This window comes from Phalangium opilio, unplaced genomic scaffold (assembly GCF_054372755.1).
Source record: "Phalangium opilio isolate 3A_F unplaced genomic scaffold, DU_Popi_V2 ptg000101l_1, whole genome shotgun sequence".
In the NCBI taxonomy this organism is placed as follows: Eukaryota; Metazoa; Arthropoda; class Arachnida; order Opiliones; family Phalangiidae; genus Phalangium; species Phalangium opilio.
This window is the reverse complement of record NW_028324204.1, coordinates 5454989-5476308: the sequence shown is the minus strand read 5'-3', so window position 1 is coordinate 5476308 and position 21320 is coordinate 5454989. Positions and strand designations below refer to the sequence as shown.

Below are 21320 nucleotides of genomic sequence, written 5' to 3'. Positions count from 1 at the left end.
TTTACCCCCCCCCGGGTAGTTTTTCAAGATCGAGGGCAGAATGCGTTTAGGCGCGTAGCGGTCTTAATGGCGGTAAGTACATGCAATTTTCAAATTTTCAAAAAATTTTTTAACCAACTTGCGGCGGGTTAAGAATTTTTTCACTATTTTTTCCGAACTCCCCGTGGCCTAATTAGTCAGAATCAAGTGTTGGTTGGGTTAGGTAGGTAAAGTAAAATCCTACCAAACATCGGTCTAGTCCATCCAGCTGCGGCCAACCCTATTCGTCCAGTTCTTGCCCCACCCCCCGGTCTAGCGCCGGTACTTGATGTCGATCCAGCCCCGGCCATCGTTCCAGTTCTATACCAGGTACCCGGAGTTGACCCAGATCCGGCCTCAGCCGTCGGTCGAATCCAGGTCCCAGAAATAGGCAATTTGTGCACGGTATGCATGGTAAATAGAAGAAGTACTGTGTTTGTTCCATGTGGCCATACTTGCGCCTGCGAAAGATGTAAAGACAGGATCATGAATAATGATGTGCAAAATAGGAAGTGCCCATATTGCAGGACCCTCGCCTCAGCAGCTTACAGGACTTTCAACCCGTAACTGCAGTTGTTTTTATTTTTTACCATTGTTTTTAATTTGGTATTATGGGGTTTTCAATTAAAATTTTATACAGAGTCTACGATAGTTATACGTTATTCCAGTTGTGAGACTTGGCGTTATACTTACGTCCAGTATATATTAGTCCGGTTTACGCTATTCCAGTTGTGAGACTTGGCGTTATACTTACGTCCAGTATATATTATTCCGGTTTACGCTATTCCAGTGGTCAAACTTGGCGTTATACGTACGTCCATTATACATTAATCCGGTTATACCTTATTCCGGTATAGAATTTCGTGGTTATAGGCTAGTCCAGTTATACTTTATTCCAGTATTGGACAGTTATACCTTATTCCAGTTTTCAAATACGACGTTATACACTATTCCAGTGATATTTTACTCCAGTTCGTTATTATACCTTATTCCCGTTATACTTTATTTTAGCGACCCGAAATAGTGTGTGTTCTTGTTGAAAGGACGTAAAGGTCGTAACTGATGCTACTTTCTTATTTTAGGATATAGCGTACTATCTTTTTTGTATATTCTCTAGGGGTCGAAAGAGGTTATTCAGAGTAAATATGGACAAGCGTTAGCAATTATATTGGCATACGAAGTACAACGAGAGGGTCTTGCTTTAATATAACGAGAGGGTCTACAAAAAGAAGTGAGATCCTATGAAAAACATTAACATATACAAAAATGGGCCAAGCCTCGCCTCGTGCCCTTTCCGCCATAAAAGGTTCTGAGATCCCATGTAGAGCCAAGCCTGCCTTTTTGTTCTAATTCAATCGCCAATTGAACAATTATGTTATAAATTAAGTCCTTTTCCTAATTAATAACCAATATTCTTTGACTCTATCATTATTAAACATCTTTGTTCGTATCAAAAATATCGTGACTTGGCTTTTCTGTAAAATTCTAAAAAAAAAAGCGTAATGATCTTCCATATAACTATGGTATTGGTTTATATATGTAATATGTTTTAAAGCATTGGATTTTTAAAATTAAGTTGTAATAAATTTTCAAATTTAACTTTAGTTTTAATTTGATAGTTTTAGCTTTTTTATTGGAAAATGATGCACGCAATATAGTTTTTAAAACCGAAATGGATTTAATGTATATAAAATTCAGTATAAATTTTGCTAAGGCAAAAAATTAATTATGTACAATAAATTAATTAGCATCATATATGTGAAATTAGAATTAGGCCATATATGTAAAATTAGAATTTAACTCATTTCAAAACTAATCTTTTCCTAAAGGTTTTGAACCGTTTTATTAAAAACCGATTGGCCAATATCAATATCGACCAACTATCTACTGAAAAATATATCAACTAATATTTTAATTTAAATGTACATCGTTTGAATCGTGACGGAATTTTAGGAATGGCCACCGGTAACCGTCATTTTAAACCCAAGTCGGTGGTGCAAAATATTGCTCCATGGTGGCAGATTGGCTTCGATACAATTATCCGTCAATTCAAAATAAGATTTGAGGGTTGTCGCGATAGTTTATTTTTAAGAGTATCCTGATCGTCGCCTACATCTTAACCATAGTAGAATCGAATGTAGTCTAAAATAATTTGAAACACATCCAGGTTCAAAATTTGATTAAGGATTTTGGAAAGAGCCAAACCAGGGCGGAGTGATCGGTTATTACTTGAAAGTTCTGTCCTTCTAAATACTGTCGCCATTTTTCTAGAGCCCATTTGACAGGATATAGTTCAAGTTCTGTCACGCTGTAATTCTGTTCTCTATTCTCTAATGTTTTGCTGGCAAAGGCTATGACTACCTCCTGTCCGTTAATCTCTTGCGCCAAAACGGCACCTAAACCTTCCTGACTAGCGTCTGTGCGTACGGTGAAGGGGAGATTGAAGTCGGGGAAGCCCAGAATGGGCGCCGAAGTAAGGTTGTCTTTTAATGTTTGGAAAGCATTTAGGCAATCTGCGGTCCACTCCCACGGAATGTCTTGACGACGCAAGCGATTTAGCGGCTCAGCGATCTTAGAGAAAGACTGGATAAATCGCCTGTACCAGCTCGAGATACCAAGGAATCTAGCCAGATCCTTGTCGTTTTTTGGAACGGGGTAATCGGTCACCGTACGAATTTTCTCAGGGTCCATAGACACACCCTTTGCCGAAACCACGTGACCCAGGAATTTAATTTCGCGGCGAGCAAATTTGCTTTTCTCCGGATTGACCGTGAGTCCAGCGGCACGGAATCTCTCAAGAACGTTGCTAAGGTCGCTGATGTGGCTCTCTGGGTCTTTTGAAAAAACCACGAGGTCATCGAAAAAGTTCCCCGCCGTTTTTGTGAGATTTTGACCTATCGTTTGACCGAGAACTAACTTCATGCATCGTTAAAACGTGGCAGGTGCATTGGTTAAACCGAAGGGCACTACGTTGAAGTGGTAAAATCCTTCGGAACAGGCAAAAGCCGTTTTTTCCTAATCCTTTTCAGCCAACGGAATTTGCCAAAAGCCGCTCTTCATATCCAAAGTGGTGAAAACGCTAGCGCCCTGCAATTTCTCTAGCACCAGATTTACCGTCGGCATTGGATAGGCGTCTTTTTTGGTTTTGGCATTTACTCCCCTAAAGTCGACGCAAAAGCTGAAGTCGGGGTCAATTTTAGGCAGGCTTGGTCCGTTAGATCAGGCTTTTAAACTTCTTTCTTGGGGATAAGAACGCTTGATGAGCGCCAATCCGAGTTAGAGGGTTCAATGACCTTCGCCTCTAACATTTCGCGTACTTTTGTTTGTATGACTTTCGCACGCACGGGTGAAACGCGGTAAGGAAAGCTCGAGTCAGAGGCGAGCGCGGGGAACCGTCACTCGAAAGGGTTGTCTGACCGGTGGGGGGTATCGCGTATTTCGAACTATCGGCCGGTATCTCGTTATCGGTAAGTAAATCTTTAAAATAAGCGGCCAGGCCTGGGGAGAAGGGTAACCACACAGAACGTATTCTTTCATCGGGTTTAGATATTCCGCATTCTCCCATGTGGGCAGAAAGAGCTATTCTATGCATTCTTATAAAATCGGACCCGAGAATAACCGCAACACACAAATATGGTACAACAAGAAATTCATGCACAAAAATATTATTTTCAATATATACAGGTACCTTAACACGAATAATTGCTCCGTGATTGGTAATGGAAAAGTCCCCTAATTTTAAAGTTCCGACATATGGTTCAGAGTAATAACCTTCCTGCGATAATTTGTCCCACACGGACGTTACCATTAACGAAATTCGGAGGGCGCCACTGTCGACCAGCGCTATACCACTCCACGCGCTACCGAGTTTAATTTTTACATACGTATCCGTGCCAGGCAAATTACAGAAAGAAGGTTGACTTACAGTCGCAACAAGCAATGTTGTGGTTAAGTAGGGAGTCGTATTCTGGAAGGCGGCCTCCCCTTTATGGTCGGCTTCTCATGCCGTTTCCCGAAAATGGTCTCTCGTTTGCCTGGTGGTTTCGCTGATGCACGTCTCTCGACGGTTGGTGGTTGTTACCCCCCTGTTCCTCGCGGCGCATTTTCTTCTGGCATTGGTCTTCGGTATGCCCGAAAAAGCGGCAGTACGCACACTTGGGCCTTTGGCGGAATGGCTTTTGTGAAGGATTCTGAGTGTTATTGTTACTTTCGGGTTGCGAAGATGCTCCGTTTGAAGGCACGGCACGCGATAACGAAGTCGACTGGTTAATCGTGGGTGCTGCCGGTATAGGCGGGAAATTAACATAAGAAGGTGGAGTATGTCCTTTTCCCATTCTTTTGGAGTATAGTTTTTGTTCCGCTATAATTGCTTCCACCCGCGAAACTTCCGAGACTAATAGTTCGACCGTTATATCTCGCGAATCCTCCGGTAATTTCATCTTTTCCCGTATATAAGGATTTAGAGCTTTGCGAACTCTCTCAGCAACCTTCCATTCCGCAACTTTGGGGTCAATCATTCGGCACATTCCGGCGATGATCAAGGCGAAGCCCCTAACCGATTCTACTTCCTTCTGTTCTCGGTGCTTTAAGTTCTTCCTTGTTTCGCGTTTCGCCGAACATGCCAATGAACCGGCTTTTAAATTCGTCCCAGGTGTGGACGTGAGTCTTACAAAGGCTCCACCAATCAATCGCGGAACCTCTTAAATTAAACGCCACTTGCCTGAGTAGTTGATCGACATCGACTAGTCCCGAATCTATACACCCTTGGGCCTGTTCCAAGAGAGACAGAGGAAATTCGAGTATCAATCGGGGGACCAGAAATGTTTATGATTTTTAGTTAGGGGGTCACGTGGGGATGGTGAAAACGCGTGATAGCAATCTCGGTCGCCCAGCTATACAAGATGGCGGCCGATCCAAGATGGCGTCGCGCGCCTTTCTTTAAACGGCTATTACGTTTGACCTATGGATCCGATTACAATGAAACTAATTTTATTCGATAGATTATATATATGGCTAAATATCTTGGTTTGAGAGTAATTTATGTAAAACCAGCGGTTTGCCATCAAATTGAAAAATAGACATTTTGCATCATTATTTGAGTCGATTTCTGCAACGCGACGTGCTTAATATTCACTATTAATTTTTTTCTGGAGTACGGTGTGTTTCAATGGTCTTCTAGCTTTCACATGATCTAAATTTTGAACGTTTATTAAAGATACGTAATAATTTATCAGCAATTTAATACAGGGGCAAATTGTTTTTTCCACAAATTCTTCAGAAATCAGCAAAATAACCTATAATTCAACATGGGAGGTCTCAAACATACTTAAATTAGTAATCAGTTGTTGCATTGAAATGGAATTCTATTTCGTACTGAATGGAAATATAGGTCCTTATACGTGCATATAAATTAGTTCAAGTATTAAAAACTTTTAAGTCACTTTATTCTCTATACATATGTGCATAATAAAAATTAATCGTCATCGCTTTCATCAGAGTCTTCATTAGGTAGAGTACACAAAGGTTCTTCTATCTCCATATTAGAGCATTCTTGAAGTTTGCATGCGGCTGTGCATTTCAGCTTGTTTAAAATGCAAGCGCAGTCTAGGGGACGACATTAAATTTGATACAGCTTCCGGAGCTGGGAGGCCAACCATCCAATTTATTTCTAGTTGTCCCTTGTCGCTAAGTTTCCATCCATGGCCTGCAGCCGGGTCTGGTATATCAGGAGAGCCAATTAAACTTCGCTGCCAAATTGCAGCTTGATAATTAGCGCGTAACGTGAGCTGGTGAAGGGTGTCTTTGCAAAGAGGTATTTGTCCCGATTCAATGTTTAATTTCTTGGCGCGGAACATTTGATGTCGTAAAGCGTTAGCATGAACGAACTTGGTTTTGGAGCAGTAAATTTGGCAAGTTAACGCTTCAATTGAGGCCATGGGTGTTTCAGTAAGCTCCCACTTTAAACCTAGATCCGATACTTCTTGCCTGATACTTGCATCTTGAGATATGCACTTGAACGCTTTGAGGTTTCCTTGACCTGAGAGGGCGCTCACTGTGTCGCAACCAGTCCGGCTATGAAACCCTATAAGTGCGTCCCACGTATCTGATCCTAAAGCTGCAGCAAGTTTTCCTACGACAATGATTCTTACTTTATCCTTCATGCCTCTCCTAACATAAATGTTACGTGAAATTTTGGAACTAAACGCTAGGCATAAAATGAGGACGTCATTGTCGTCTGATGCTATTATAATGGTCGGGTAGTTCTTCTCTGCGTGTTTTGCGTGAAAAATTAATCTTGTGTCTGCTTCTTCTTGGTTTGACTCCAATTCGCGAAGTTCTTCACAACTATCTTTCTTAAGTTTCGTACATATAACGTTGCATGACACCATCATAGTTTTGGCTCCAAGTTTATCTCTCACTTCTTGTGTTTTCCAATATTTTTCAAGGAAGGATATTAGATTAGTCTTGCTTTCACCGCACGTTAAAAATCTTCTCCAGTTTTTAATTTTGTGACCAGGTCTTATTTCATGAAAAATAACTCCATCACCAGAGCCTCGATTTGCACGCTCTGCAGATTTTATTGAAGTTTCTTTGAAAACATCAAACACCACATCAATACGATCACTGTCTGTGGCAACTTTGAGCATCTGTCCAAAAATTTGCGTAGAAAGTTCTTCAAAATGTTGTTTTCGCCGTGCAATCTCTGAATTATTGCCATCGCAATCGCATCGATCAAAGTGGCACTTGAGCCACGAATAATTTCCGTTGGGGCCACTTTGTTCTCCAGAAATTTTGCAAAAGCCGCTTTGTTAGTTTTTTTAAGCGACCCATCAGCGTTAGCAAGCGTCCAAGGTATAGGACCAAGTGGCTGACAAAATACCTCATGCATGTCTAGCTTACGGTTTTCTGCTACTAATATCATGTTGGCAAAGAGCCTTTGATCAGCTTTCAAAATTACTTCCTTGTTCTTGCCTTTCATTGAATGAGTCTTCATATTTGAGAATGTTTTAAGTTGAAGCTTTTTGATTGGGTCATGAAAATCCCTGCCATGTTGGATTCGATTTTCTTGAAAGTTTTTGTACGACTCTTCACCTTTATCATGAGCATTCAGAAGGTCTTGGCTTACAGCTGGAGACGCGAGTGCTCCGGTGGATAAACTTACGATATCGGAAGGGTCTTGGTGAAAAGGGTAGGTACAGCTGTTCTCTAATAGTTCGCAAATTGATCGAGCGTCTTCTTCATCCCTCTTAATCATTGTTTTATGCAAATCACGATGAGAGAAATTAGCTCTTTGACCTGAAATTTGCTCTCTTAACTGTCTTAAAGACCATGCTCTGTGTTCCGAGGTTAGATAGTACTTGGACACTGTGCCGGCTTTAAGACTGAAACCACGTGTTCCACCCGCCGTCTGAGTATCTTTGTTGCCGGTTTCCTAAGTCGTTTGGTCAACAGCAATTCTACCAAAAGGATTCTCGTCTCGAAGCTAAACAGAAAATCCACCACATTGAAAATGTTCGTACAAATCTGGTGCTGTGTTTTCAAGTTCTCTGTCGGCTCGAAGTAGCCTAAGTAAAGTATCGACCATCAATGTAGATCATCCAGTACACTGAGAAAAATATGTTCAGTGAAAAAAACAGAAAACTTCTGGCAGCACGTGATGCCAGAAAATATCAGTAAAAATAACAGCAACTACGGTTTTCTCGATTTTCAGAACGGTTCTGTAAAAATTATAGGTTATTCGTTTTTCTCCAAAACAGAAGTTTTTATGTCAATTTTACAAGTTAAAACTGTAACCATATTCTGTAGTTTTTACAGAAATAACTATGAATACAACAGTTTTGATCTGTATTGAAAATCTGTAATTCTTACAGAAAAACTGTTTTGATCTGATATAATGGTCTGTGGTTTTTACAGAAATAACTGTGTAAATCGGTTTTGAAAATCTGCATTATTTACAGATATAACTGTTTTTATGTGGAATTAAGTACTGTGGTTTTTACAGAAATAACTGTATAGATCTGCTTTCAAAATCTGTAAAATTCTCAGAAATAACTGTTCTGATCTAAAACTAATGCCTGTGGTTTTTTCAGAAATAACAGTATATGTCAGCTTTTAAAATGTGTAATAATTACAGAAACCCGTGTAAAGTCCATCGTTTTATTGGTGTTAAAAATCTGATGATTAAACAGAAACATTTGTATATTACTTTTTTGGGGTGCGTTCAATATCAGTACTTTAAACAGATGATATGATATATTTAACAGAATTATTCAGTGTTGAACCTGTAAATTTCACAGAAATGTCAGATCAAAATCACTGTTTTGCACGTTAACTCAATTTGCATCATTCTATGCAAAATTAATGTCTCCAATATTTGCAGAAACATTGTTTTTATTACTTGTAGGGCTATAAAATTCAAAAATTTTATCTAAGAACATTACACCCAAAGAATTAAAGACATACCGATTGTAGCCTGATTATATCCTGTGATGTGGGAACTTATTCATTGATTCCGTGAATTTCGGTAAAAGTCATTTTTGAAAACGAGTTCCCTTTGATAACGATTCATTATTTTAAAAATTAAAAAAAAATTTTTTTTAATATATGCAAAATTTTAATAAAAGTAAAGGCCAAACCTTTAAAAATTACAATGACTTTAAAATCCTTCAAAGCCAGCCAAACTCGAAAATATTTTTTAATCAAAAACATAATTTTTGGACTTACACCCTTTGCGATTTTCTGGGTTAATCTTCGCGGTGCATCTAAAGGAAAAATAATTAAATGATTAATATTAAATTAACAACAGCTTTTAACTACAAACTCTGAGTGCCAAAAAAGAGAAATCTTGCAGAAAAACAGGTTTTCAATGTGAGATTTTTGGTTTTCTACCTTTTTAAAAACTATATTAACATGGATTTCAATACACAATAAGGGGAAAATATGAGAAAGACGATTTTATACCTTTGGATTAATTCCTTATCTGTGCTCGCTTTTTCTGGATACTCGATATTTAAAACGAAATACAATCCAAAGAACGGTAAAATTCTCGTTGTTAGGTGTAATCATTCACGACATTTTGAAGACGGACAAAAAATTTTGGTTTCAGCTTCCTAGACTTTCACTTGACCTGTTCTGACTATTTCATTCTCCCTTTAAGGGCCAATGTAAAGCAATAATGGCTGATATTTTTTAAGCGGCATTTGAATTTCCGTAAAAAGTAAAGAAAAACCTATCTGGCCAAGGGGTTGCAATATTAGGGTCTATTTTAATATAAACAATGCAAATATGTATAACTTACTTGTTTAGTTGGCACTCGTTATGACGCAATAATCAAGGTGGTATTTCTATATTAATTATAGTCTGTAAACAAACATAAACATAAATTTGCGTTTTGGTTCTATAATAAATTCAATATATAAATGATCTAGGCTTTATCTCCTTATTTTTAAAGAAAAACTGTTTAATTAACTCCAAATATAAGTAACCGATTTATGGATTTTCAATTGTCTTCTATTAAAAATAAACAGCAAAATTCACCTTTTATAACTAGATCATTTATCATACAGAATGCTGAAATGTATTTAACTTACTTGTTCAAATTGTGGAATCTCACTTAATGGGCGCTGGTAAACGAGGTTATATAATACTCAGTAAGTCGCGTTTCATTTCTAGCTCTAAAAACCACACCTGCATTACCCGCGTGGAGACCGTAGATATCGAACCTGTCCAAAAAAACCCGAACTCGACCGCGCACAATGGAAACTTTCTAGCCCAGAGGGAAGTGACAAAAAAGGGTTCAAGTCTCTCTCTTGACCCAGCGGAGCCTCCTAGTTTTTTCCAAAGAATTTCCCCCTCCTGGGGTTGCGGTTATTTTCCATTCTAAAGGTGGGGGCCGGTGAACTCTCTCGAATCCACGTGCACTCGTTTTTTAGCATTATTAAGTTCTTACATTTTATCTCGCGGCACCAAATGGGCTAATATAAATATTAACTAATTTGTAGAATATTTACTAAATCTTATAGAAAATGCACTCTAAATATAAACATCTCATGAACCAAAAATGTATAGTCTAGTCCCCTACACGATGAGTTAAAAAATTAAATTGACTAAAAAATGATGCATTTTTCACCTGTTACTTCAATTATATGCATTGATTTGCATCTCGTCGAAACTTTGGGTTTAGACTATATATTTAAAAGCTATACCCGTTCACAAAGCTATATTTATTACACATAAACCGACAAGGTGGAATTTGAAGATTTGCAACTCGAAAATTATATATTAGTTAAACCATAAATGATAGGAGCTTTTTAAAATTAGGTCTAGTATTTTTACTGTCAAACAGAGGTCGATTATTTTTGAGTTTACCATTGGTTAAAGAAGTGCGAGCAATTAAAAATTACAGAAAATAGTCTGTCAAAATTAATGTAGAAATTATATGGGTTTACCTGTAATTTTCCCAAAATAGGTACCGTAAAAGTTGGGGGAAAAAGTGAATGAAACATTAAAGAATCAAATCTTTTAGTTTTTGCAGTTTTGAAGCATTATTAAAGGTTTCCGGTAACACACGTATCTGAAAATTATACATAGAACATACTTTGCTTGTTTAATCGCCAATAAACTGTAGTTTTCACAGTTTGCTAGTAACGTTAACAAAGTCATGGTAGCACAATATCTGTAAAATTTACAAACGGCATCTGTTTTACCAATCAAATACGCAAATCTGTCATATTCACAATTTCGGACTTAAACTAACAGATAATACCATGAAGGTACAGAAAATATCTGCAATACCTACAAAACAGTCATTCTGTGTAATTTTTTTGCAAAATTTACAGAATGCATCTGTTTTACCAATCAAATAAGTAAAGCTGTATTTTTCACAGTTTCGTGCTAAAATTAACAGATACTTCTATAAAATATTTTTTGTAAAATATACAGTAAATGCCTGCAATGCCTATCGAGCAGTCACCCTGTAAAACATTTCTGTGGAATTCACCGATCAAAACTGAGGATCCAAAATTACAGAAACGAATGTGTAATTTTTACAGTTAGAATTAGAAATACCAGTTCAATCAGTGAAATATACAGATGTTTTCCGTAAAATAGTAAAAACGATTTTACTGTGTTTCTATTTCTGCAGAAAAACTCCGTTAATATTTTTTACATTTCAATATTGTAAAATACTTCTGTTCAAACTACAGAAATTTCTCTCAGTGTAGTAATGCACAGTCAGCGGTGTTCCTAATTAGTGGATAGAGTTTATTATCGTCGGCATATGTACATATCTCCGAATTTCTTATCAAACATCTCGGTAAGTCATTGATAGAAATAGTGAATAATAATGGCCCTAGCGCCGAGCCTTGGGGGACACCTACGTTTGTTCTATAACAAACCTATGTGATTTTTCTGTTAACCTTGACCACATTTAATCTGTTGCATAAATAGCTTGCCAATAGTTGAAGCATTGAGCCACCTAGACCATAACGTTTTAGCTTGGCCAATAGTAATCCATGATCCATACGATCGAACGCCTTCGAGTAATCCAGCATAATTGCGTCTACCTGCCCCTGAGTGGCGACAACTGGGGCTGTATAATCCATAAAGGAAGCCAAAGCCGTAACGGTTGATCTGCCTTTACAGAACCCATGTTGACTATCGACCAGAAATGGCCTGAACCAGCTATATAAGACCTCATTCAAAATTGTTTCAAAGATCTTTGAGTATGTATTTATTAATGAGATTGGCCTGTAGTTGCTGATATCTCCCCTGTATCCTTTCTTATAAACCGGTAAAACAATGGAGGTTTTCCATGATGATGGGAAAACCCCATTTCTAAGAGCTAAGTTGTAAATTCTACACAAGACAGGCGCAAAGATGCCGCTACAGCCCTTAATAACATACGGCGGAACAAAGTCAATACCGGCCTATTTCTTTGGTTTAATTAGTTTTATGGCTTTCATCACCATCGCTTCCGAATCTTCTAACTGAGACATACTATCGGTGCTATCCCACGGGAAGTCTTCTAGGCCATAGTCAATGCCATTAGCAACTAAGGGTGCAGTAAATTTATCTTTGAACAGTTTGGCTATCTCTAATGTATCCGTAATTAGCGTATTATTGTTGTCAATGATAATTTGTGATTCTCTGGGTTTGAGACGAGATTTCGTGTACTCCCATAATTTCACCGGATTTTGACCGAGGTCTGAAATTATTGTTTCCCCGTAGACTCTTCGATCGCGCTCAAGCAGCTTCTGGCATTGTTTACGTAGATTTTTAAAATTGTCCAAGTCGGCTTTATTTTTACTTCCGCGTTTCTTGAATTTGCGATGAAAGTATCGTTTCCGAGAGAGGGCTTTCCTAAGTTCGCGAGAGAACCAAGCGGGATATTTGTTACTGTTAGAAGATGAAAAATCTTCAAAAAAATTAAAACGGAGAAGCTGAAACTCGGATCGTTTTCAAACAAGCTTCAAATGAATAAAAGTTACAAGTGGACGTGACTTATAAAATGCATTTTCATGCGTCGTCTGCACAGTGTTCTACCTCATTCAAAATGTCGGTTTTTAGGCGAAGGAGAGTTTTGTTGCTGCTGAAAAAGAAATTATTACTCATACAATTGTATTATCATGTTCTTTCGGGACAAAAACGAAAATATAGGAAAAAAAGGTGGTGGGTTCATCCTATCTGGCACAATCGAAGAAGAGAAGGTCATTACAGGACATTAGTAAGTATACAAAATCTAACCCTTGGCTAGTCGTCACTCATTGTTGGATTCATTACATATTTTCTAGCTTAAAACGATGAGAAGAACAGATCATAGGAAATTTTCAAATTTCACAAGGATGTCTCCCAAGCTTTTTGACAAATTGCTCTTGCTGATTGCTCATAAATTGAGAAAAAACCCACCAGGGAGAAAACCCATACCTCCGGGTGAAAGACTTGCGTTAACGTTGCGGTAACATGCACACCAAGTTTATCTTTAGTAAAGCAATTTAATAGCTAATTTTCATGTATACAGATTTTTGGCTACAGGAGATGGATATGATTCTATGGCATACGCATTTCGATTGGGCAAAACAACTGCACACAATATAATTAAAGAGACGTGTGAAGCCATTTGGGAGATATTACATCCTATCTATTTGCCAGTAAGTTATATAAAATGGCCAAACAATTTTTTCAGATATTTTAAAATAGTTTAATTGTTATAAATAGCAACCAGATGAAAAGATGTGAGAAAAGATTGCGGATGAGTTTGAAAAGAGATGGAATTATCCTTTATGCTGCGGGGCCGTCGATGGCAAGCATGTCAGAATTCAGCAGCCTATCAATAGTGGAACAATGTTCTTCAATTACAAAGTAAAATATCTGCACAATTTTGTGGATAAAAAATGTATGCGCAAAAAGCAATGACCATTTACTGACAGGGCTACAACTCGACTGTTATTATGGCTTTGGTTGGACCCAAGTACGAGTTTCTGATAGTGGATGTAGGTGGATATGGATCTCACTCAGATGGAGGCATTTTTAAGGCCTCGAATTTCGGAATAGCTGTTGAAAAAGGGAAAGTTGGATTTCCACCAGCCAAACTGTTGCCCAACAGCGACAAATACGCGCCTTATGTACTCCTGGGCGATGATGCGTTTCAACTTTTACCATGTTTCATGAAACCTTATGCCAGAGATAATTTAGAAAACAAAGAAGCTATTTTCAACTACCGACTGAGCAGGGCAAGAAGAACAAGCGAGAACGCTTTTGGAATTCTCGCAGCTAGGTGGAGAGTATTTTAAAAAGCTCTGATGCTAAAACCAGAGAATGTAGATAAAGTTATAAAGGCCACGGTGGCATTGCACAATTTTTTATTGTTGGAAGGAGAAAAGGAGGCTGCGGAACAGAAATTGTACTGCCTAACAGATTTTGCAGATAATTTAGATGAAAATGGAAATATTATTGAAGAGAAATGGAAGACATTCTTAAGAGAGAACCCAGCTTTAGCACTTGAAAAGTTAAAACCAACAAATTCCCGGAACTATGGTTTAAAAGCTTTTGATGTACGCGAAACCTTTGCGAACTATTTTATAAGTGAAGAAGGAAGTGTACCCTGGCAATGGAACCTAAAAGGTGTTCAAAATCCGCATTTTATAAAAGGTTTAGTTAGTTAACTAAATAAATTATTATTTCAACTTTTCGAACAACAGTGTTTTATATTTCAACTTAGTTCTTATATTTACAAACAATAATACGTTAAGACAAAACTACCCTGGGGGCAATGATTTAAATATTTTAAGGATAAATTCTGGGAGAATATAATGTTTTCAGAATATTTGTCATTTTAAGTGTAAAACATTTTTACATAGAATAGGGAATATAAAATATCACAAATGTTATTGCGAGCGCTCCACTATGATAATATCACATTTTATATTTGTAGTTCATCAAATTGTGAAAGGCTTTCTTGTTTTGTAAACGGTTTTTTAAATCTCATTTTCTCCGTTCATGTGTGACATAATCAAAGCGAATAACTTCTTGTTCACATTTCAGCCTCATTGGTTTTTTCATTTGTCGAGTAAGAGCAGCAACATAGTCTCCAAATGCCGCTGAAGCATCATCAGGTTTCTTTAGTTCTCTATATTATTAGAAAAATGTATTCATTTAGTTTTGTTGTATCAAAATAATGTATTTTACTTACTCGTTACACTGCGCCAGGGCTTCTAAAATTGTGGATGGAGCGATAGGGTTTTCTTTTTGCGAGCCTTTTGAAGATTTAAGTTTAGGTCCACTTTCATACAGGAACTTCCTTTTTTGAGGTGCGACAACTGACGCTTTATTAGGTATTTTTTTCTCCGCAATATTGGTTTCTTGTTTTCCTGAAGGCCCGGCCTTCGATTCTATGAAATCGTTTTCATCGTCTGATATTTCTTCCCCACTAGGGCTCACTATTTCTTCTTGTAGTTCATATTGTTTTCCCATAAATGAGCAAGTGAATGTGCCAGCCTCTCTTTTCTTCTCAGATGGTTGTTCTTGGTTTTGCGTTTCAGCTAATTCATAAGTGACATTCGATGATGTTCTAAAATAATTTTTTAAATTGTACTCCATAGAGAGAATATGCAGCCAGTATACGGTAATTCAAGATGGCGGCCACTCAAGGGGGAGGAGCCGGGTTTTCCCGATCTCCTCACTTTACCTGTCAATATTTGATTGATTGATTGTATAGGCTTATAACAAAAGGAGGTTTTGTAGGAATAAAGACCAAAACATAAAGCGAAAATTATTATTGACAAATTTATTCTAATCGTATTAAAACTAATTGTAATTAACATATATAAGAAACATTAAAAATTAAACAAAAAAACATATATTTGGAAAAAAAATGTCTGCAGACAAAACCCCCAATTAATTAAAAATACAAAAATTATACAATTATATACAACTTTACAAATTTAAATTTACTTAAGATACCCGTAAGGGGTCGTGGTGTAGTCTGGGAAAACTCTGACTTTGTCGACGACTACTTGATACGTTTTAGTTTGATCAATTGTAATTAAAGTATGATTAGGTAATCGTCGAATTTGGGGACCAATGGGTACTTGCACAGAGTTCATTTCTGGTTTGCCGTTGTTGTTTACACCTAATAGTTTCTTCATAATATCAAAGTTTACGTGGTTTTCTGTTGATGAATTTAAATAGAAACCTTTAACTTTAATTATGTTAGTGATTTTTTCTGTTGCGGGATCATAAATGTTCATGGAATAATTTTTTGCTCCTGCGCTTCCAAACTCACAAATGTAAGCGTCTTTGCCGTATGGCTCTAGCTCATTCTTTAGCTCACCAAGATAATCTCCTGTGGGGAGTATAGGAGCGCCATCTGGCGAGAGGTAGATCAGGCTGTCCGTATCCATATAAAAACATAGGTCTCCCACCATTTCGAGATGTTTTAAAAGGTGAAGGCGTGCCATAGTGGTTGTATAGCACGCTATAACTACATTCGTATGCTTGTGAGCTATCTCGTTTTCTGCAATATCTTCTGATTTGACTAGAATAGTGTTGTCATTTAAGGTCAATAGCGTTTTGACCTCTTTGTCTGGGTTAAGAAGTAGTTCATATAGGGTTTTGGCGTCTTTTATGATGTTTGTTGAGGCGTGTCGGGTGTTTTGTCCAAACTTCCCCCAAAAAGAGTTCAACATGAGTTTACTCAGGCATCTTAAGCCTTCATTCTTTTCAATTTTATCGATGTCTAAATCGATCCCCTCGACTACTTTGTAATTTTTGACGTAGTTTTCTTTGTCTTCCTGAGTGACACATTCGGCAGGGAATCCGCTAGCCAGAGTTTTATATTCGAGGAAGGCGTTTACATTGTCCTTAAAAAGACCGCCTTGTTTAGCATTGGGATCGTATTGGGTTATTTGATATGACCAGGCTTCATACATCCGCGTGATTTTGTACCCTCGTTCTACGGCGTACCTCAACTCATCGGTAACCCAAGTCCCCCTCAGTTCTCTATGATCAGGTGTGTGTGTGCAGTCACCTTGAAATTGAGTTTTACAACAGGTGTAACAGAGGGGAAAGGTGAGCTTACCGTTTATACGGGCAGGCAGAACAGGATGGATCAGGTTTTGAGCCGGAAGTACGTCACATTTGAGAAGCCCATCGAATGAGAAGATATCGGGGAAATTATCCAAAATAATTTTGGGATGACCAATAGGAATTTTTACCGTTTTGTTGACGAAAGGGTACAAGCTAGTGAAATCCACGTAGTGCATTTTCTCTGTCCCCGTCGTTTAATGGTATAGCTTGTTAGCACAGCAGCGTCCGCCGAAGAAAGCGTATCGGGGGTTTAATCTTTTGGATGTTTTAACGCGAATATCATTTCGTTTTAAAAAGTCATTAATTTCGGTGTTATTTGTTTTGTCTTGTTGCCATTCACATTCCCATTTGACATTGACTGTATATCCAAGGGCTTCTAGTTTGCTAATTTTCTTCTCGGTTCTCGTGTATCTTGTGTTTAACGTTTCAGTAGGGTCACCGTGTAACATCTTGTTTCTATTGGTGGGGAAGTGTATTTTACATCCATGATAATAGCATCCCATGTATTCGAACACTTCTTTGTTGTTTGAACAATACCCATCTACCTTTAGGGTTTGGATTTTAACCTCTTTACCCCTAAAAGAGGATTGAATGGGGATATTTCTGTCATGCGAAGTCCATTCAAGCCATTCAATGGCGCCTAAAGATTGATTTTCACCAAGTCTGTAATAGTTTGTTGGGATGATGCTAATGGTGTTCGATTTGAGATAATTTTTTCGATACACATAGGAACAAACGCCAGGGAGAGTAACAGAACCGCAATTAAATGGGTCTACGCTGGTAACTTTAAGTAGGAGCGACCGAAAGGTTAAACAACCTAGATAGAGAAGTAGAGTGTCGTTTTCGCAATAATAATAAAGCTCATTTAAAAAATTAAAGCCTTTACCCTTACTGACTTCTGAGGCATGCCATTTCATAAAAGCGTCCAAGTTTTTCCTTGTGAAATACTGGCACCCGTAAGCCTCTGTGGGGGGTAAAGTATTTTCTAACACATAGTTTGTCTCCTCCTGTCTGTCAATATCGAACTCATGTTCGACTACGTTGAAAAGAAAATGGGGAAAGTACCCCTTGGCGGCATTAGGTAACCCAAAAGTGGCGGGGAACTTAGATAAAGCTACAGGGATAAAATTGTACGAGTCGAGGAATAAAAGATTAGAGAGTTTCATCTCTAAAATGCGCGTACCGTTAATTTTCAGAGTTTCGGGGACAAATTTCTCGTCTCGGTTAATTATTTCCCTAACTAATAGCTGGTTGTCATAATTGCTGCCAAAATGCGATAATACAATGACTTTCTTCACGTCGAATAAACTGACTAAGTAGTCTAGGAACGCAGCTATGGGTTTGCCTCCTGAGAAACGTTGTTTGCGAGGTCCAAATTGGTTGCATTTGATACAATTAAAATCTAGGGATTTTTCTTCTATACAATCTTCGCAAACTGAGATGCTGACGCATAAGATGGCTTGATGTTCATACGCCCCCAACTTTTCCTGACATATTTTCGTCTGTATGCATTCCACATCAAAGAAAACATACATTAGTTCTGGTATATTACGACGAGGTTTTTTCGATGGGATAAGTACGGGGTTTTTATCCTTTATCACTTGAATGTAGCATAAATGATCGCTGGGTTGATGTTTTCCACATACTTGACAGTACATCTCCCCACAAGTGTGGTTAGTCTTGCGGTTTCCGAAATCAATTGTTTTAAAACAGTTTTTACAAAGGTAGAGCCTCTCACAAAGAGGTTTTTTGTGTTACCAGTTGGAACCAAGTGACTGTTTTAACAGTCGTCGCCCCAGAATTTTCGCAAGCATGACCCACATGTTTTTTCGCTACCGTGACAAACCGTTGGACGCATACATTTGAAACAAAAGTCATTGCATTTATGAGATTGAATACGCCAGTAGGGGGTAAGACACTTCTCGCAAAAGTACTCGTGACTAAACAATGGTTTTAAATTGGTTATTACATTGTAGTGATTATTTTCGTAAAGTAGAAAGAGTCGCCGTCTGGTGTCTGCAGGGTCATTTTCGCCTAATATTAAAATGGGTACCCTATTTTCGAATTTATAGACAAAGATGGAGTAGGCCGATAAATATAGTTTAAATTTCTGGAACGAATTGGGTGTTCCACATTCGTCTAGGGCGACTCCCGCCTTACGACATAGCTCTAAAGCGGCTGTTTTTAGCATTTTGTTGTGGGGGCCTATTCTGGTTATGGATTTGTAATGGGTTTTGACCTCTTCGTTGTTTTTGTTGTTCATGTAGTCACGATGAGAAATAGCTACACAGAGACTTCGAGCTAGGCACAGATTATCGGTACTTGTAATCCGACGTATCCCACGCCTATCTTTAGAGAAAAAAATATTGAAGGGTTTAAGCTGACGACGATTAGATCGACCGTATCCTTCGGGGATTCTAACTATATGGAAAATAATTTTTACGGGACCTTGAAAAAAATGCTCAATTTCATCGTTATAAAGTAGATCGGCTAGCTGGTCAAAGAGAATAGAGGGATCTACTTGGTCTAGTCTTTTAAAGGATAATTCTAATTCAGGCCTGCAATTTATACCTAGACTCCTCAATGTTATTTGGACATAATCAGTGGGTCGATATTCGTTTAATACGCGATCCGTAATAGTACGTATACTATCTACGGGGTCGTCAGTGATGTTTAGAACTAATTCTCTACCGTACATATTAAATTGGTCATAGAATTTTTCGCTTTGTTCTAAAATCTCGCAATGTGGGACGTCCTGAATAGGTGAAGGTGGGCACCCACCACCCCATTGATCGTAGATATTGGCCTCGGCTTCTTCCGAGTCCACGAGAGACTCCTGTTCACTGGGTAGGTAGTCGGAGAAGTTCAGAGACAGGTACTCAAAAGGGTCGTTTTGTTGACATTCCTGATTCAAAAATTCCGCCATCTCTATATCGTATTGAGGGTTGTTGAAATCGGCGATTAAGGTTTCTTCCTGGTTAGTGGGTAGTAATTCATTCCGGCGTCTTTCGATGCGTTCGGCGTAAGAAATATTTAGAGGTCTAGGAATTAAGTTACTTAGGTGGTCCAATTCGTCTATTATATCGCAGTCTTCCGGTGTTGTAGGGACGGTTCTCATGTACTCAATGACATCAAGGAATGTCTGAATTATATTTAAACCCCGTTCGTAATAAAAGTGGGTAAACTTGAGGGTACATTAGCAGGGTCGATGTTTAAATAGGCACATAGGAAAAATAAAACTTGTATAATGAAGTTAGGGTCCAAGGCCTATTTACAGCTAATTCATCCAAATTCCAGCGAAGTGATTCGGGATCCATCTTGATGTTACGAGATCTAAAGTTCGAATGCGATATTCTGTTTTTTTCTCGCGTTATTTTATACTAAATTTCCCTAGGCTTATTAATAGGGGGGTTAAAGGGGTGGAGGGTTACCTAAGCTTCTATTGACCAATGGTACGTTGACCTTCCGGACGTGTTTAAACACGTCTAATATTGTTTGTCGAGCAACAATAGGTGATATAAGATTGACAGCCGAGTGATTTTAAAAGGTGTCAGATGGTAACAAAAGAGATGAGCCATCAATAGATTTGGTAATTCAACAAAAGGATTGTAACAAAAGAGATGATGCGTCATTCCATTAGCTGGGTTTTTACGGCATTACGTGAAGATGTATTGTTAAGAAAGTATTTCTACAATCAATCAAATATTGACAGGTTAGGGTTGTATCTAATACTAGATAAATAGGTCAAGTTTACTATTGTATAATTTATTTACTCGTAAGTTGTTACGAACTCAAGTACACACCCTTATAAACCCGTGCTTAAACACGTCTAATATTGTTAGTCAGTCAACAATAGGTGACCTAAGATTGAAATCCAGGTGGTAGATGGTAACAAAAGGATGAATCGTCAATACATTTTTTAACTCAACAAAAGGATTGTAACAAAAGAGATGATGCGTCATTTCTTGGGTTTTTACGACATTACATGAAGATGTAAGAAAAGTATTTCTTCAATCAAATATTGACAGGTCTATTTAAGGATAAATAGGTCAAGTTTACCATATTATAACTTATTTACTCGTAAGTTGTTATGGAGTCAAGTACACAAAGGATGTCGAGAATTCGTCAGATCTTGGAGATTAATCCCCAAAAACTACTTATTGTATTATTGATTTTATTGATTTTGGGGGTACTGGAATTCCTTAATCTGTGGTTTCAGAACTTTGACATAAAAATACGCCTACAGTCTAACAATGGAACAGTCAAGGACAATAGATATTTCGCAATAGCTACGTAAGAAATTTGGTATAAAAACCCCCTGACCCAATAGAGTAGAGTATCATTATTCGAGAAGATCTTAAACCTGCAAGATGGAAAATCAAGAAGCTCCCAAAAGGAAGAAATGTGTAACTAACGAACGTAATATTAACGGGAGATTCCATATATCTAAAGTTGTTCTTATCAACTGGATTCGTGAACGGAACCTTGGATCCTGAGGTTCGTCTATGCCGGAAACAATCGGTAAAAAGCTTCGCCATTTCTACGGAAACCTGGGAAAAGCTGATGCCGCGCTTACCCGTTTTAGCAGGTTGGACCGCTGCCCATGAAGCCAACAATTTTGAAATAGTGTTAAACGACACCCCCAATGAAAAGACAACAGTTGTGGCATACCATAACACATGCCATATTAAAGACTTAATAAAGGAGGACTCTATTGT

General features: G+C 38.0%; 1 protein-coding gene and 1 long non-coding RNA gene across 5 annotated transcripts; both read right to left on the bottom strand.

Moving 5' to 3' along the window:
* Window positions 1-8161: 8161 nt before the first annotated feature.
* Window positions 8162-11240, bottom strand: LOC149631025 (uncharacterized). Of its 4 annotated transcripts, XR_016374038.1 has the most exons (6): window positions 9609-11240; window positions 9317-9378; window positions 8980-9247; window positions 8655-8918; window positions 8482-8570; window positions 8162-8424 (listed from the first exon to the last, which is right to left on the bottom strand). It is a non-coding gene; the product is annotated as an uncharacterized LOC149631025 (long non-coding RNA). The 4 variants fall into 4 exon arrangements; XR_016374036.1 differs by having other exon boundaries at window positions 8655-9251; XR_016374035.1 differs by having other exon boundaries at window positions 8655-9247.
* Window positions 11241-16796: 5556 nt separating this feature from the next.
* On the bottom strand, window positions 16797-18260 carry LOC149631024 (uncharacterized). Its single transcript, XM_089851218.1, has one exon. The coding sequence runs from the start codon at window positions 18258-18260 to the stop codon at window positions 16797-16799; it is 1464 nt and encodes a 487-aa protein (XP_089707344.1).
* Window positions 18261-21320: the final 3060 nt, after the last annotated feature.

Excerpts from the sequence above, each read along its gene's own strand:
- LOC149631024 (XM_089851218.1), bottom strand. The coding sequence starts at position 18,260 with ATGTACTGTCAAGTATGTGGAAAACATCAACCCAGCGATCATTTATGC.